The sequence below is a fragment of the Manis pentadactyla genome, chromosome 9 (genome assembly GCF_030020395.1).
Source record: "Manis pentadactyla isolate mManPen7 chromosome 9, mManPen7.hap1, whole genome shotgun sequence".
Classification (NCBI taxonomy): Eukaryota; Metazoa; Chordata; class Mammalia; order Pholidota; family Manidae; genus Manis; species Manis pentadactyla.
In genome coordinates this window covers 21,201,658-21,220,265 of record NC_080027.1, presented here as the reverse complement: position 1 = coordinate 21,220,265, position 18,608 = coordinate 21,201,658, and the positions used below count along the sequence as shown (strand labels likewise).

Here is an 18,608-nt window from a genome sequence, read left to right as displayed (position 1 = left end):
AAATGGTAGATTTCTTATCCAGGGTATTTTCTGAATTCAAAGCTTCAGCATGTAACAGATGAAAAGCATGAAAAATTTTGGAATATCAAAGTGAAATTTTCCCCAGTTGCTTAGTTCTTTGCATATAAAGACCCTCTATAAATTTGATTTCTGTGAATAAGAAAAGTATAAAATCCTACAGTAATTTGTCACTTGGTAGTGACAATCATACACCGCATTTCTCCAAGAACCTAGGCATATACAGCATCTAAGAACACAGGTATGGTCTCTGGAAGAGGGCTTCCCCAGGGCTCAGAAACACTTGCAGAACTTTTGGTAATTGCACAGGATTAGAGTCCCCAGACTGGAGACGTGCGGGGCCTCAGACACACAGTGATCTTTCTTTCATGACATTTGACAAATTATAAAGTTGCTTGGGGTGGAAGATTAAAGATATAAACTAGAAACCTCTGAAACATAAGAGTGGAAGCATTTGCCTTCTCTTCTTGCTGATGAGACAAAGAGTCCAGGTTCTTAAGCGAAAGCTCCGGGATCACCTCACCCTACCGTTAGGCAGGAAAATAAATATGAGCAGGATGGAGAGAGAATTAAGTCCAGTGAAGCCCACTAAAAGGGACTCAAAGAGTTAACCCACTAAAACTAGAGAGCCAGAAAGGACTCACAGGGTTACTGAATTAATCAGTTGAAGCTTCAAGGACCAGAGTAACTTGGAATATCCAGATATTTCCCAGATAAAGAAAAGTATCCCAGCTCAGCCCATGTCTTCATTGTGTCAAGTAGATCATGCCATTGTAAGATCTACTTTAGTCTGCTAAAAGGCCCAGCTTATTCTTTAACTTAACCTATATGCTGTTTTTTCCCTCCTCTTCCTCCAGCCCCCAATCTGGTAATTTTGTAACCTGGGCAGGAGACAAGCATCATGATTAATTTTCCAAGCAAGACCAGATACAACAGCATAGTAAGAACAGGAAAGATTCCATCTCAAAGCTACGATTGCATTTTAAAACCCAGGAAGTTAGGAATTAAGATTCCTAACATATTCTTTAGCAAACAGACAATAACTCAGCCCACTGTGGGGGCAGGGTAGGCGGTCTTGATTGATATGTCCCCAGAGGGAAGCTGCTATGCTGGTGAGGAACCAGATCAGTAAATTTCTCATGTAAATTATGCAGAATTACCTAGAGAACTGATAATAGAAGAGAAGAGACGTAATATCTCTCACCAAAATAAACATCCTGAGACCACTTGATAAGTCCACACCCCTAGCCCTTTGTCATATTCCTGAAAAATCCTTGAAAGAGGGAACCCCCAATCTTTCAGGGCACCTCCTCTTTGATAACACCCACACTTTCTCTCTCTTTAAGTGCATAACTTTAAATAAAACTTTTACTCTACTTCACTACTGTGTCTCTGCCCTTCAATTCTTCATTGCAGCGGGGCAAGAACCAAAGAAAATAAACAACCTCCCTCTAACAGAGGTACATTGCATCTTGCCAAACCAAAATTCAGTTTCTCATTGAATTGAGCTTATCAGCCTTAATTTCATTAGAGGAATGATTGGACCTTCTTTAGTGGGAGATTTCACCTGAAACATCTTTCTTTACTGTCCCTATATGGCATGTAACAGATTCCTAAACATGAGAACTGGCAAGACCTTATGATCAATAAACAATGCAAGACGTGCTAAAAGTAAATGCATATCGAATCACAAATTGGATTTGGCAAGTAAGGACTTTAAAATAACTATAATATCGTAAAAGAAAATCAATTTTATAAAAAGCAAAATGACAAAAGAGTGGGAAAATTCACCAGGGAATTAGAATCCACAGAAAAGAATAAAACTGAAAACTATGACATCTAAGTTAAGCAATTTATTGAATGGATTTAACTTGAATGGCATATTGAATATTAGAAAATGGAACAGGGTTGGCAGTGACCAGGGTAGGAAGAGTTTAATGTAAGGATCTTTTCCTTACAATTTGTAACCGATGTGGCATAGAGAGTGTGATAGAATGAGTTATAAGAAATGAATATTTGGTCATTCAAAATATATTTCTCAGGTATATTTGGTCTGTATTCACAATTCCTCAAAACACTTGAGAGTCATAAAGTTGAAAAGGGTGAGGGCTGGTGGCCCAACTGTCAGCTCCCAGCCCCCAGTCCAGGGAGTGGAGAGGGTGGAGTGGCTGGATGGTGAATCAGCCAATGGCCAAATTAGTCAATCATGACTATGCAAGAAGCCCTCACAAAATACACAAGGCAAGAGCGTTTTTCTCTCTCTCACTCTTAAATCCTGCGGTTCTGTCAGAGAGATCTGCTGTGTCTGGGGACACAGAATGTGTCCAAGTGCCACTGAGCAAGGCCCCAAGCTCCAGGAAGCTTCTTTATTTGGTACTTTTCTGTATGTATCTCTCCATCTAGTTGTTAACTTGTATCCTTTATGGTATCTTTTATTAAACCAGTACTAAGTTATTACTGTGAGTCCTGTGAGCTGCTCTAGCAGATTAATTAAACCTGAGGGGAAGGTCACTGTAACCCACAGTCAGTAGCTGGCTGGTCAGAAGCACAGGTAACAGCCTGGGGCTTGTGGCTGGTGTCTGGAGTTGGGGGTGGAGGGCAGTCTTGTAGGACAGAGCCCTTAACCTGGGGAATCTGTTGTTGTTTCCAGACAGATAGCATCAGAATTTAGTTGAATTCTCGGACACCTTGCTGGAGTTCAAGAATTGCTTGGAATAGGTTGCTGGGATTGCTCCCTCCGATAGGCACACTTGTCAGAATTGGGTCCGGGAACCTTAAAGGAGAATGTCACCAGAAAAATATATGTGTCTGTCAATCAGATATCTAGAATAGGCACCTCGAGCCAGCCTTAAGAAATCAGACTCTCCCAGCAAATGCTCTTCCACACTGGGCACAGCTTGAGAATGAATGCACTCAAGAGTTCCTTTAGCCACAGAATCTACACAGCTCTTACATCTTCCACACACCAGATGGCACTAAAGACAATCAATCAGAAAATCTCTAAATCCTGAAGACTCCCCTAATCTTCCAGTGGTTTTAGAGATCTTTGGTGTAATTGTTATTTTGCTATTGCTGTAATTGTTATTTCACTAAACTAGACAACATTCATTTTCTTACTCTGTATAAGTGCTTTTTCAGATTTGTTTTCTATTAAGAAACTGCCATTACTTTAGTTAGTTCTCTCTTCTCTGCACATGATCATCTGACCCTCAAATCCCCATAAGCCATTGTCACATAAATCCTAATTATATACTTCTCCACCCTTGTATCAATACTGCAATAAAATGGATGAATTTTATGGTCCATTTAAAGTACAATTGAATTAAAATTGAACCCATGTTCTAGAACAAGTGTCAAATTAGCAAAGGCTAGTGGTAATTTTATCATGAATCAGTCCTGAAGAAACAGTCAAAGCAAAGGAAAAATGTAGTCAACATGAACTAGCAAGTGTCTTGGAAGAAGGGAGATTCTTCTTACAGGAATATGTCAGGCTAAGATAGACTAGCGCTCCTACTGGTAACAAAATGTGGAATATTTTAAAATCTATTTTAAATCTACACAAAAGCATTAAAGAACTGATAATACAGTCCATTTTTACCACACCAAGCACTGGGGGAAAAAAAATCCTCATCACTTTACTATGTATAAATAATAGAAGTATTTAGAATCCATTGGAAAATTAATCTAAATAAAGCTGCAACCAGTTGCAGATGAAGCTGATTGATATGATTGACTCAGCCCCTGTCCCACAGTTACTCAGAGGAGAGTTCATTATATTCAATAATTTTGCTCAGTAAAGGACACCATTAAGAGATTTAAAAGATACAGCATAGACTAGGATAAAAGATTTTCACAACACATATTTAATAAAATACTTGTTTCTAGAATATACAGAAACTCAAGAAAACAACCCAATTAAAAAAATTGGCAAAGAGTTTCAACAGACATTTCACCAAAGAAGGTACAGAGATGGCAAATGAGGCCACGAAGATGCTCACATCACCTTTGATTAGGGAAATGAAAATTAAAACCAGATGAGATATCACTGAACACCTATTAGAAAGACAAAAATGAAAACAAAAATAAAACACAAAAACAACACTAATACCTGATGCTGGTACAGTTTCAGAATAGATAAGATGCTCATTATGTCTGGTAGGAAAGCAAAATGGGACAGCTACTCTGGAAAAGGAGCTGGTAGCTTATTATAAAGCCAGTTATACATTTATTTTATATATATATATATATATATATATATATATATATATATATATATATACCTAGCAGTCCCAATCCTGGATATTTATGATAGAGAAAGGACAACTTGTGTTTTGCACAACAATCTATAAACAAATATACAAATATTCAGGGCAGTTTTGTTTTAAACAGCCTCAAAGTGGAAACAACCCAAATATCCTTCATGTAGGGAATGGATGAACAAACTCCAGTGCATTATACATTGGAATACTACTCAGCAATATAAATAAACAATCTATATTAGTGGACATAACAATGAAGGGTAAATACCAAATTCTTTATGCCAAGTGAAAGAAGTCAGACTGAAGAGGCCTTGCTGTATGATTCTATTTATATAACATTCTGGAAGAGGCAAAACTATACAGGCAGAGGACATGTTTCCTGGTGATAAAGTTGCTGGGATATGCTAAATGCAAAAAGGAAATGGCTGAGAATTTTGGAAAGCCATGGAACTGTTCTGTATCTTGATGGTGTTTGTGATTACACAGCTCTATGGATTTCTCAAATCTCATAGAGCCTGCATTAAAAGAGGGAATTTCACCCTGTAAGTTTAAAATGTACTGTATGTAGATTAGCAATACATTTTAAAACACCATCAATGAAGGCATCACTGTGATAATTCTCTATGGCCATTCCCAGGATCCAGTATAAAGAGTATGATTTATCCTCATTTAATAACCAATCTCCTGGCAACTCCATGTAAGAAACTCTTTTACAAAGGGCAGCCTGCATATTTAAAAATAATCTCAGTGAGACATTAGAAGGAGGTCTCTGTTGCTCTCCAGGACTGTCTGATTTGTCGTGGACATTCTCACAAAGTGGTCAGAGCCCATAGGAAGGGATGCACAGACAACGGTGGATGATGGAACAAAATACATGTGGTTTGTTATGTCACAAATGTGACCAAGATATTTGCACAATACTGTCAAAATTGTCTTATATTTCAGATACAACAAACTGAAGTCTGTCAAAGATGATTCATTCTTCTCTATGAGGCTGTTTATAAATGGTCAGCAGACTTTATTTTAATGGTGAAATATTGGTTATAAGAATGTATGACTGTATGAATGTTCAAGGAAAGCTAGATTGAAACATAACCATGAATCAGCATTGATAATGGAACTGTTAATCATAAGCTCTTGAAATAGTTTTCTGTACCTTGGGATACAATCTCAAATCATGGTGAAGGGGGTCAAATTCTTTAAAGCCAGCTTATAAAGAATATCTGAAAAGTCTGAAGATTTAACAATGCTTAATTCCAAAATCATACAAGGGTAACAACAAAGTTGATGACAAAGTGAAATATTTTTAAAATGGAGGATTTGTGAAGAAACTGCTTTCAAATCATCACATTTCTAGAGTACAATGTAATTATGAGGAATACACAACAGAACCATGCACATCTTGTCTTTGAATTATCAATGGGTCATTCTAAGACCTTACTTTCTATGTCCTCCTTGCTACCTGGAATGTATTAAATTCTTGCAAAGTGCTGATGAAATGCATTTGCATCCATAACTGTCCAGATCTGCAGTTCATACATCAGATAAAGTTGTGTTAAATTCATGAAAACCAAACCAGTCTTTGAACATCCAAAGTGTGTCTTCCTTGACAATCGATTTAATGTGGACCTCTTCCAGGGAAGCAGAGAGAAAGGAATCTAAAAAGAAATGTGAACAGATTTGTCACAACTTTAATTCTTATTACTAAAATTTACTGCACCTTTGGAAAGGAGTGATACTTTGAGACAGTCAGCTATGTATAGAAGGTGTTAGGAATTGCAATTCAGAAAACAAGACCACCTACTATTTTACAGCTTCAAGTCACTGTGTTAAAATGTTTTATGTATCTTCCAAGGAAAATATTTCTCAAATGTCATAAAATTCTTTGATTAAATAAGCTTTTGTGAATTATAATCACTACTGCATTCTTAAGGGTAATTATTGGTCTTTAATTCAAGAAATGAATGGACCCCTCAATGGCAGTCATGGATGAGTAAAATAATTATTAATCTCAGATGACCATTTTTGTAAACTATGTTGTAAATTTCTTGGCATCCATTGTATTAGCTGGTAATGAATATCACATAAATAATCATATGTCCAGAAATTGATTGCTCTGGATGTCTTACTGTCAATCAATAGGTTGGGAAGATAAGTGCAGAGACATAAAAGAAAAAAATGCAAAGGTCTCAAGGATTTAATAAAAGTATAAAGGAAGTCATAATCCTACACTTGTTAATTGGTCCTGAGTTCATAATAATATAAATGTCAATTAAAAATTTATTTAAATATTAAAGAAGATTAATTCTGTCTTATAGTCCCTGTTAGATGATGAAAGATTTGAATAGCATGGTTTTGAAAAACAAAACATGATACATTAGTGAAAGGAAAATAATTCTAATGTGTAAACAAGTATGTTTTTCTTCACTAGGTAATTGGTATTATGGATACAGCTTTCTTCAAAAATAGCACTATAATGATTATCTCCATAAATCTGAGTATAAAGTAAAACAGAGCTAGTGATTTCGTTAAGTATTATACCTAAATACAGCCAACACTTCAATTTTTGACATTTTAAGCTTTTCTAAATGCTTCTCCATGTTAGATGGATATCTGAGCCTTATAATAATCTTGAGAGTTCAAAGGAAAGGTGTGTTCTCACTATCTTACTAATTGTGAGCTGTTAAAGACAAGACAACAGGTCTAAAACAGAGTTGTTTGCACTAATTGCCTCCTCAATGAACTCAAGCTTAATTTACTTACAGTGTGGCCTTCTCAGATACGGAATCTTAAGCCAGTCAGGAATCATCTGACTAGCATCACTCAGGCAATCTGCCTGATTAACTCCTGCCATTCCCTATACAGGAACTTTGCAATCCAGCTCTTGCCTGGTATAAACTGCCCAAACCTTGGCTATTACAACTTCTTTGTTCCTCTCCCTTGTGTCTATAAAATCTCTTGCCTTGTACAGCTCTTTGGTGCTCCTGTCTTTGCATGTTATCCAATTCATGACTTGCTGAATCAAACCAGTAAGATCTTAAATATTCATGCCGCTGAATTTTTGTTCTTTAAGACAATATAGTGAAAAAAGCAGCTAAATGACTTGCTCAAGATGCTAGTAAGAGAAGAGTAAGATCAATTACCTGAACTCTGGGGACAGCACCGTTCCCATGACACTGTGATTCCTACTTTACTAAATTTCAGAAACAAAAACTACCACCACTTTTATCTCCACCAAATCATCTTTATCATCACTGTCATTTCACCATGATCTTCACTATAGACCATGTATAAAATTCTTATAACATATAAACATTAAATGAGAAGGGATATCTTTATAGATAGATGTAAACATTTATTATTTTATTTATAAATTATTTAGTCTAATTTAATCCATGGAAAATATGCATATTTAAGTAAATAAATAATATTTATATATAGATATAAATATATAAGCAATATTTATATCTAATGTAATATTTATATAAAATATATAACTAATAAAAGTTATGAAATGTGTATTATATAAAAAAGAAATGTTTTTATATTTATGAATATGAAATATGACTTTAAAAATAAAAATCATAAAATAATATTTGTATATATTTATGTCTATCAATATACAAATACGCATGTTCCATACATTTAAATAAATGTTTATAAACATGTATGTATGCATTTTTTCCATGAATTAAATACATAAATAAATAAATGTAGTATGTAATGTTGGATGATTGAGGATATAAATAATTGATGAAGTAAAATATAGCCATCTATAGAATAGGAGGTAACATTGTCTTACATGCATGTGTATTAATTCTGAGTAAAATTAGAGATGGCAGAACTCAACTGCTGGCAGAAGTACTCAGAGATGGATGCACTAAATAATCTCTTACTGTGGGTGGCAGACTTGAGAATCTGGTACCGGGAGGGTAGGCATTAATGGTTCTGTTGATGCTGCTCACTTTCCTTGATAAAATCAGTTCAAAAGTCTAATAATTCCAAACACTAGGAAGGCTTCCAGGCATGAGAGAGCAGGCACACTAATGCAATGCAGCTGTGTGGACTTTGGGTGGTCCTGAAAACAGCCCCTAACACCTTTCTTCACTGTTAATATCATGGACATTTTCTTTTAAAATTAATTAATTGGCATAGGAGTAGCTGTTTGGAGTGCAGTTATAAAAAGAAGAAATAACTCAAAGCAAGCTACTCTGGGGCCGCAGTTGCCAAGTGGAATATAGAAATATGTGCCAAGTAAACTGGCTGAGACAGGTAAGCGTGTCCTGTTATATCATGTGCTCTGGCAGGAAGCTATTAGGAAGAGAACTAAGTGCATGAGAACTTTACTTTGGTATTATGATCATAATCCACATGGGTTCACCTTGAGTTAAATAAATATGCTCCCAATGTTTCTTGAAGCTCAAAAATCTCTGGGTTTTGCTAGGAGTCTGACATCATACATAGGAATATTTGGCTGCTCATTAATTTTAGTCAGCCACCCAATGAGGTTTTGTTATTTGATTGCTATTGGCTAGTCTCCATGCTATAGAATCAAAGGATCCTAATAAATACAAGTGTGCAAAGTTAGCAAACTATTTAGGGAAATATACTTAACCCTTAAACGACTCTGGTTTGAACTTCATGGATAATATGTGAATTTTTTTCAATAAATATATTGGAAAAATTTTGGAGATTTGTGACAATTTGAGCAAACTCCCAGATGAACTGTTCTTTAGAAATATCAAAAACAATCACGAAATGATTATGTGCAATACCATATTATGAATAACTACCATGTTATATGCCACAAAATTTTTTAAATGATTTTATCATTAGTCAATACTCTACCATAGAGTAATCATATTGCTGCTTCTCTTTTACCAGTGCATGAATCATTATACCTGTAAATAAATATGTGCTTCTTTTTCACATTACCTTCTCATTTTTGATGTCTAGTGTTACTGATACATATAACATCTTCAGTGTTTTGTATCACATAAGACAATACTGAAGTAAGTACTGTCTATTCATCTTGTAAACAGAAGATGTAAATTTACGTTATTGATAAATGCAGTCTAGTACTGAAAATGCATTTTTTCTTCCTTATGTTTTTCTTAATAATATTTTCTTTTCTCTAGCTTATGTTGTTGTAAGAATACAGTTTCTAATGCATATAATACACTAGTTTGTGTGAGTCAATTGCTTATGTTTATCATCAGTAAGGCTTCCCATCAAGAGTAGACTATTAGAGGTTAAGTTTTGAGGAATCAAACTTATACATAGACTTTCAACTGCTTGGGGGTCAGGGCCTCTAATTCCCCTGTTGTTCAAGAGCTAATGGAGTCTTGTATACTTTCCAGTATATTTAAACTGAAAGTCTTCACACCCTGGATTCTATTTTTAGTTTTTATATGGAATATGGGAGGCATACTACTATTTCATTCATGAGGCATACTACTATTTTATTTTTTAGACACGGAGCACTGAAGATAGATTAATTTGCCTAGGACATATCCAATCACAGTACTAGCAGGTAGGTATTTAAAAGTATCTACAAGTATATCATAAGCAATAAGTGGGTAACTTCTTCAAGGAGAATGTAGAGATTTGAAAAGTTTCTCTGATAAACTTGTTACAAGCAGTTAAAACATTTACAATGAAAGTCATCGCACTATTTTTTAAGTATTAATTTTCTCAGTGCAGCAATCACATCCTTGTTCCTAAGGGTGTATATCACGGGGCTAAATATTGGAGTCACTATGGTGTAGAAAAGAGAGAGCTGTTTGTCAATTCCTGCAGAATGATTGGTTTGGGGCCTTATATAGGTAATAATGGCAGATCCAAAGAACAAAAGCACAACCAGCAGGTGGGAAGAACACGTGGAGAAAGCCTTGGCCCGTCCTCGGGCTGTGGGCAACTGCAGAATGGTGGAAATGATTTTGCTGTAAGAGGCGAGTATCAACACGAAAGGGGCTGCGACAAACAGTATGGCTACTGCATAGACCGAAATCTCATGTACTGAAGTGTCTCCACACGCTAGCTTGAGAATGGGACGGACGTCACAGAAGAAGTGGTTAATCTGGTTAGAATTACAGAAACGCAGAGAGAAAATCTGGCAGGTCTGTCCTATCTGCACTGGGATTCCACCGATCCAGGAGCCAACAGCCATTCGGACACAGACGTTGCGGCTCATGACTAGGGGATAGTTCAGAGGGCGACAGATGGCCACGTAGCGGTCATAGGCCATCACGGTCAGCAGGAAACACTCCGTGGCTGCCAGCAGCAGGAAGAAGCACATTTGGGCCGCACAGGCCAGCACAGAAATGCTTCTATCCTGGGTCCAGAGATTCAGCAGGATCTTAGGGAGAGTGACGGACACATAACCGATTTCCAAGAAGGAAAGATTTGCCAGGAAAAAATACATGGGTTTCTGTAGTGCAGGGTCAAGTCTGGTTATTATTATTATAAGGCTATTTCCAATTAGGATAATAATATAAATGATGGAGAACAGCCCAAATAGTAGGCCTTGGAGGTTTGGAAGGTCAGAAAATCCCAGGAGTACAAATTGCATCACTGTAGAAACATTGTCCCCATCTTTCATCCCTGCAGAGCTCATCTGTGGGAATGACGCGATCAGAAGCACAAGTTCATTCACCTTCTGTGGTTTTGGTTTTCTGATGCACAAGCAGGATGCCTTGCCATTCTTCCAACTATCTATGAAAACAAAACTTATAACTTCCAGGTGTTCTAAAGTATAGTGAAATGTTTTTTTTATTACTATTAAAGGTATCTAAATGGAAACAATGTTCATAGCATTTTTTTTTTCTGCTGTGGATTATCATATTTCTTTGCTTCTGAAGATAAGATAGATGATTGTAATTTTGCTACTCATCTGGACACTCAAAAATGCAAAATCTGAATTTATGTTCAATTATAACAATGATTCCATTCTTTCAGCTGCCATGTTTTTCTCTTCACCTCTCAATTCTGTGTTCTATTATTACCAATTCAAAATTAACTTCATTGCACAAGTAAATATTTTGTAAGCCACCTCAAATTGCTTTAGGGGTGGATGTTTTTCTGTTGTATTCCCAAAGTATTATTTAACTTTCACCTTCTGCATACTTAGGCTATCTCACTATAAAACAAAATTGATGAGCTGACTACTATGTATTATGGGATGTTATTTAATGTTTAAAATCGTGTATTACAATGTAAGATCTATGGAATCAGCAGACATAATTTATCAAATTTTGTATTGGAGAGAAAAGAAACTCTAAGATGGACTTCCAGTCCAGAAAAGTTCGAGGCTAGGGGCAGGCTCATCTAGCATTCATGATCAGGGAAGCAATTCTAACTCGACTGTGCCCCTGTCACTCACTAATCATATGCAAGAGACATCAACCCAAGTCATCTCTGAGAGGTTAAATCACCCACATCCTCACTAATTGCTATAAGTCTACTGACCCAGTCAATCCATTCAGACTTTCCCTTGTATACATGGGTGTGTGTGCTTACTCTCATGAGTGTGTTGGGGTATGATGCTCATGATTCTTATATTCTTTTCTTATTGCTGTAACTAGATTATAAGCTTCTTCTGATATTCTGTACATCTTTCCATGAAATGCATAGTGTATTTGTTCCTCAAAGTGCAATTTTCTAACTTCTTGAAAAAACAAGTTAATCAAATTGGTTGTTTCTCTGGAATAGTCCCCAAGGTGTAGGTACGTGTTCCTACCAAAATGCAGGCCTCCCCCACAACCTGGTGTAGATTAAGCATGTCTTCTCAGGGCATGTGTGTGTGTGTGTGTGTGTGTGTGTGTGTGTGTGTGTGTGTGTAGGAATTATGCTCTTTACATTCACTCTTGGAGAAGTAGCAATGAGTTCATTATCTCAGTATGTTGCAGATAACTTTCCTATTATATGTTAACTCATTTGAAAGCTAGTAGAGACTAACTCACTGTAAAGAAGAGACACATCAAAACCATATCCTAAGGGTGTTAAGTGTGGCCAGTGGTCAAAAGTTCAGCTACAAAATTGCAGTCACAAATGGGGCAGGAGAAGGTGTCCATGCAAAAGTTGGACATTCAGAGGATTTTAGGTGACTGAGAAAAGGAAAGTTACATAATATCTTATTTTACCATTGGCAGTATTCCAGGCTACATGGTAAAGTACTCGTTTTCATTATTATGCAATTCTCCCAATGAAAATTTAACTATCGGGAATGTAAAAATTCTTTAGCTGAGACTCTAAGATGGTCCAAAAATAGAAACTGGTAGGTGACATAACTAAGATGTCATTTCATGTGTATATGACTACACAACCCTGCCTTTTTTCAATATACCATCCTACACACTTTTTAAATACATTTTATTCACTTATTTTATTCAATGTAGGGTCTAATGATTGGACAATTACTAAAATTGTGTGTTGAGCGAATCACCACATCTTTCCAGACTAGCAAGCATCATGCAGCCACATCTGGTGCGCTAACCATTGCCCTCAGAACTGCTATCCTTTCTCTTCTCTTTATTGCATCTGCCCTTTGTTAAGCTCGTCTATCATCCTCTGATACACTCTCTGCTCTGCTTATTCCTTAAAGGGCAAGTGGGGTAGCACACTCGAAAAGAAAACTGAAATCAAGCTGTCACAAAGTTAAGAAGAATAAAAAGCAAGAACAACAGAATTTGCAATCATGAATACAATGTTCAAAAGAAACTGAAGTCTTTTTCTTTGGATGTAACATTTTTTTTTTCAAATGGAGCAACACATTTTTTACTATTAAGTAGAATTATCAATATAAAACCATTTGTAAAGAAATATTATAATTATTCAAATTCGATCCAAACTGTACTTCCATACATCTCATCAAAAAAAAAAAAAAAAAAAACTTCAAATTCCGCCGCCTGGCTGCTGCTCTCAATGATGCCTGGAAAGCTTGAAGTGCTTCCGCTTCTACCACATAGGAAGAAAACCGTTATATAACTCAGCTAAGTGCAGCCATCATTGTTTTCATTCAAATATTTCGTGTTTCTTTTTCCGGTCTTCCCACTGAAACAATGATTTTCTTTATATGGAGTTTGGGATACCACTTCCACCATCTATTTTCCGGGTGTATACAGTGCTGTGTTCAAAGGGAGTTTATAAAATCAAATCGAAGACAGGACGTCATAATCAGAAATCTGTGATGCATTCAGAAGCCTTTAGAAGTCTTTTTTTCTTCAGAAGTCTCTAAAGATATAAACGGACACCTGCCAATATATCTAGAATTTTCAGATTCATTTACCATGGGACTTTCTCTTAAGAAACAAGGAATCCCTTTGGTATCAGTGGTATGCAAACCCATTTCAGTGAAGCCGCCTCGCTACGTTGCTCCTTAGTTATACATAAATTACTGAGATATGGTCCCTAGAATGAACACATGCAAACTACTTAAACTTATGCTTAACACATAGTAATAACTTAGGAAATATTAGCACTTAAGAGGATGATAATGTTGGCAGTGGTGATGATGATGATGTCAGCAGTCTGTGGTGCATTGTTCCCTTATATTACAAAGTGCTCTACACTTTGATACACTTTGATGTTATAGTGGGAGTCAGAAGAGTAAAAAGGCTGTCTGCATCAGTCAACCCCTTGAAATTAAACAATGGCAATAATAACAACAAAGGATTCCTTTTTAAATTTTCTGTGAATGAGTATTCCTTGTTGCTAAATAAATGCACAATATACATGTAAAACTAAATTTTGTGTTGGACAAAATAATTCATGCTTACCTGTTTGGATTAAGGTCAAATATACTGCCAACCTGTATTGATTGAGTTAAAAGACAGAAAAAAATGACAACTTCTTTTCTTTTTTGGTGGTTATGTACTTTACCTTTATTTGAAACAGAGGTCATTCACCTTGTAAGACATGTTCTCTTGTCATCACAAACAGTGCTGTTTAAATAGAAAACATGCTTTACCTTCGGGAGTCACTCCTTTCCCCTGTCCCTTTCCAATGGAACTAAACCATTCTTCCTGCCACTCAAGGTGTTTGGTACAATGAAAAATATTCTGGCCACTCCATTCCTCTAAATTCCCTACCTGTCTTACTTTTTGTGATTATTAAAAAATATAAGGATTGTGAAACCAGAAACTTATAACTACATATTACTGAAGATTAAGTAAGATGTTCTCATAAAGATGCAATTGAACAGTGTCTTAAAGAGAAGTTTCTTTCTCAGTCAGTAAAAAGTCTGAAGGAGAGTTTAGGGCTTTGGGGGCAGTTACGTCATCTCTGATAGATAACTTCCACCTTCACGTCCATGTTTACCAGGCAGAATTCAGCATCTCCTGGGCTATAGAAAGGGGAAGAGGAAGGAGCGGAGCACTCACTGATTCCTTTTTAGAAGCACAAACTGGAAACTTCATGCATAACCCCTCATGTCAAATTCAGTCACCAGCCCGCCCCAAGCTGGAAGAGAAGCTAGGAAATGTATCTAGTGGTTCAGCCATGTGACCAGCTACAACGCCCTGTATCTGTCATTATCTCCCCTCAACTGTCAAAACCTAGAATCCAAGTAGCTCCTGTGTTGTTTTCCAGCCAAGGATGTCCTCAGGGTCACTGTGGCTCCTTTCAGGGTTATGAGTGTGATTTAATAGAATAAGTTTCTGTGACAGTCCCTACAAACAAACAAACATAAACGCACCTTCACACAATTTAACAGATGAGAATATTAGGTCTAACTACAGGAAGCAGGAATACGTTTACACTTGTATAAAAATTGATGAGTTGGGAGACCAAAAAACAGATACTGGAAACATCATGGCCCATGCATTGCAAGGTCTCACTATTCAAGGTTTATATATTTATTCACCATATTTGTATTATATTATATTGTGATTTATTTTATTTTAATTCTGGTCATTAAACCATAATAGCATAATCTCCTTTTGCTTTAGTTTGCATTTTAATAATGGTTAATGACAGCAAGCATCTTTCATGATTATTTGACTTTTATATAACTCTATTGAAAAATATTCATGCAGGTTTTCCTACATATGTTGATTAAGTTGTTTCTCACCTTTCAACTGAGTTTGGGGATTTCTTTGTATTTTATATAAATTTTCATTTTTGGATATGTGATACCAAACTCTTTCACCAGTTCACTTGTATTTTAATTATCTGAGCAATGCCAATCTTGGAGCAAAATAATTTCATTTTGATGAAATCCTACTTATAAATATTTTCTTTTAAAGATTGTGGTTTGGTAACACATTTAAGGTCTCTAGCTTAATGCCAGGTCACAAAGATTTTCTTTTATGATTTCTTCTAATAATTCTATGATTTAGGATTTTACCTTTAAATCAATGACACTTTTGAGTTACATTTTGTATAAGGGATGACTTTTAGATTTAGATATTTTAGATGGCTGGTCATTTGTTACAGTGCCATTTGTTAAAAAGAACACCTTTTCTCCAAAAAAAGCATCTGCACCTTTGTTAAAACTCAATTGCCCAGGCTTCTATATAGTAACTCAAATTCACAAAAATCAAAAGAGAGCATTGGTAAAAGTAATTACATAGATAATTATGCTGCAGTACAAATATGTGCTTTTCTATTTTCCTACTTAAAAGTTTTAAAGCAGTAGGCAAACATTTAAAATAGTAGCTTAAAATAATGATTAAAAACTGCATTTATTGTATGTCATGAATGTTCTTAAAGAAAAAAATGTTTCTAAGGGACGGCACGAACAACTTTTGCCAACCAATTCGGCAACTTAGACAACTGGAGACACTTCTAGAAAGGCACAACACCATAAACCATACACAAACACAAGTATATCTCCAAAAACAATAATAATTAAAATCATTGGATTAGTAATTAAAAAATCTCTATACATTAGATAGCTACTCTTGCACATTTTATCAAATATATAAAAATATGATAATAATAATAACAATCCTTCACAAACTCTTCCAAAATAAGGAAAAGGAAGTAACAAATGTCAAATCATTTTATGGGCAAATCTTATCTACTAGCAAAACCAGACAAAAACTAATAAGAATAGAAAACTCCTATGCCTCAACACCAAACAGACAAATAACTCAATTAAAAAATGGATGGAGGACCCAGACAAACATTTCTCCAAATGAGGCATACAGATGGCCAACAGATACATGAAAAGATACTCAGCATCATTAATCATCATGAAAATAAAAACCAAAACCACAATGAGATATCATGCCACACCAGTTAGAATGGCTACTATCCAAAAGACAAGAAATAACAAGTGTTGGCAAGGATATGGAGAAACGGGAACCCTCCTACATTGTATTATTTACAGTAGGCATAATTAGAAACACCTCAAATGCCAATTAACTGATGGATAGAAATACAAAATGTTGTATATGTATATGGACATATTACAATGTAACGTTTAAAATATTATGATATGATTAGAGTCACTGCTGAGTGTCCAAATGCCAGCAGCAGAGACAAACACTGACACTCATGATACACGAATAAATGCACACACACACACACACACACACACACACACACACACACTCACACACTGAAAGATTTCCTTTTAAAAATTGGCTATGAGATTGTAGTGGCTGGTAAATTTAAGGTCTGTGGAAATGGTCAGACTTTAAAAACTGTCAGGAATAAGCTGTCTTGAGGCAGAATTTCTTCCTAGGGAATCCTTATTTTGCTCACAAGGTCTTCTAACAGATTGGATGAAACCCACATTATCAAGGATGAGCTTCCTTACTTAAGTTGATTGACTTTAAATGTTAACCACATCTTCAAAATACCTTCAGAACAATGCCTAGCCTGTTGCTTGGCTGAAATCTGGACACTAGATCCCGGGCATGCTGGCATAAGATACCACTGTCAGAGTCCATCTCCTGTCAAGTTGACAATGATATAAATCTCCACAACCCAGATTTACTTTCCAAATGCAGACAATAACAGAGACTTCATAAAACAAAGACTTAAATTTTAAAAAGTGGAATTATTTCCACTTAACATGATACAGGTGTTCTACATGTAACTGAAAACATGTTTACTCTGTTGCCAGAGAAAGAAAAACCATGTGTTCACTGTAGTTCTTGGTGTTTTGATCTGTTCATGAATAAATGAAGAACTACTCATAACTATTATGGTTCTTGTATCTGCAACTAGTCATCCCAGGCTTCTGGTGAGCCTTTGGACTCAGGATAGAAGCATTTCTTTTTTGGGCCGCACCACTTCAATGTGCTTCTTCCTTGTTCAGGGAACACAGGTGTTTCTTCTGGCTTTGATGGCCTGTGACCACCACGTGTCCGCCGGCACCTCTGCAAAATCCCCTAGTCAGGAACCACAAGGTGTGAGTCCATTTAGCTGCTGGTGCCTGGCTCAGGGGACTTCCTGTCCAGACAGGGCAGACTCATCAGGCGATTTTGCTGCCCTTTGGTGCTTCCAACCAAATCAACCACTTCTCCTGTGACAGCCCCAGTGATCAAGCTGGCCCGTGTTTGTGTAGGTGCTGTATTCTCTGTCATGTTTCCTTTCCTACTGATACTGTCCTTATGTCAAGATCCTTTCCATCATCCTGAAGTTGCCCTTAGCCATAGGTCTGTCCAAAGCCTTCACCACCTGTTCTTCCCATCTCATTATTCTTTGTCTCTGTTATGATCACGTATTTAAGGCCCAAGTCTATCCATTCTGCAGGAACTGACAAAATGACCTCTCTTTTCTAAGCTGTAAGGACTCTAATGTTTAAACTCATGACATACAGCCTTAGAGACAAGGATATGATTGTGGTACTAAGAAAATTATTAGTAAAACAGTGTCAAGATCTTAAAGGTCACTTTTAACACATCTGTGTCATAACCACCTGTAACTTTGAGGGAAATACATTTTCCCAACCTGGGGCAAAATATCTTTGAAACCAAAATTAGTCAAAGGGAGAAATAAAGTGGGAGAAAGCCCTTTCTTGCTTACTAGCAGTCCTCTGCTTCAGCTCGCCCTTGTGTCTCATGACAAGGCATCAGAAAAGGGACCCCACCCAACCTCTGTGGTCCACATATGCCCTCACTCCTCCTTGGAATTACCTACAGATATGCAGATGGACTTCTTCTCTCTACCCCTTGGAAACTCCTATTGGTACAGGGATGCACTAAGGCCAGGCAAGACATTCTGGAAGTATTGCAATTTTACCCACATCACCACAAAAATATACTGCATTCCTTTCTTACCCATGATGGGCTGTGTAATCATTCATGTTTATTATGTAAATGTTTTCAAGGATAGTGCATTTTGGTTATTGGTCTGAAGTCACTCAGTGATTGCTTCTTT

The 18,608-nt window shown here is 36.4% G+C and overlaps 1 protein-coding gene across 1 annotated transcript; it reads right to left on the bottom strand.

Moving 5' to 3' along the window:
* Positions 1-9,948: 9,948 nt before the first annotated feature.
* Positions 9,949-10,878, bottom strand: LOC118908091 (olfactory receptor 10AG1-like). Its single transcript, XM_036877149.2, has one exon. The coding sequence runs from the start codon at positions 10,876-10,878 to the stop codon at positions 9,949-9,951; it is 930 nt and encodes a 309-aa protein (XP_036733044.2).
* Between the last annotated feature and the right edge of the window lie 7,730 nt (positions 10,879-18,608).

What these genes read in the sequence shown, in the direction of transcription:
- LOC118908091 (XM_036877149.2), bottom strand. Translation starts at nt 10,878, where the DNA reads ATGAAAGATGGGGACAATGTTTCTACAGTGATGCAATTTGTACTCCTG.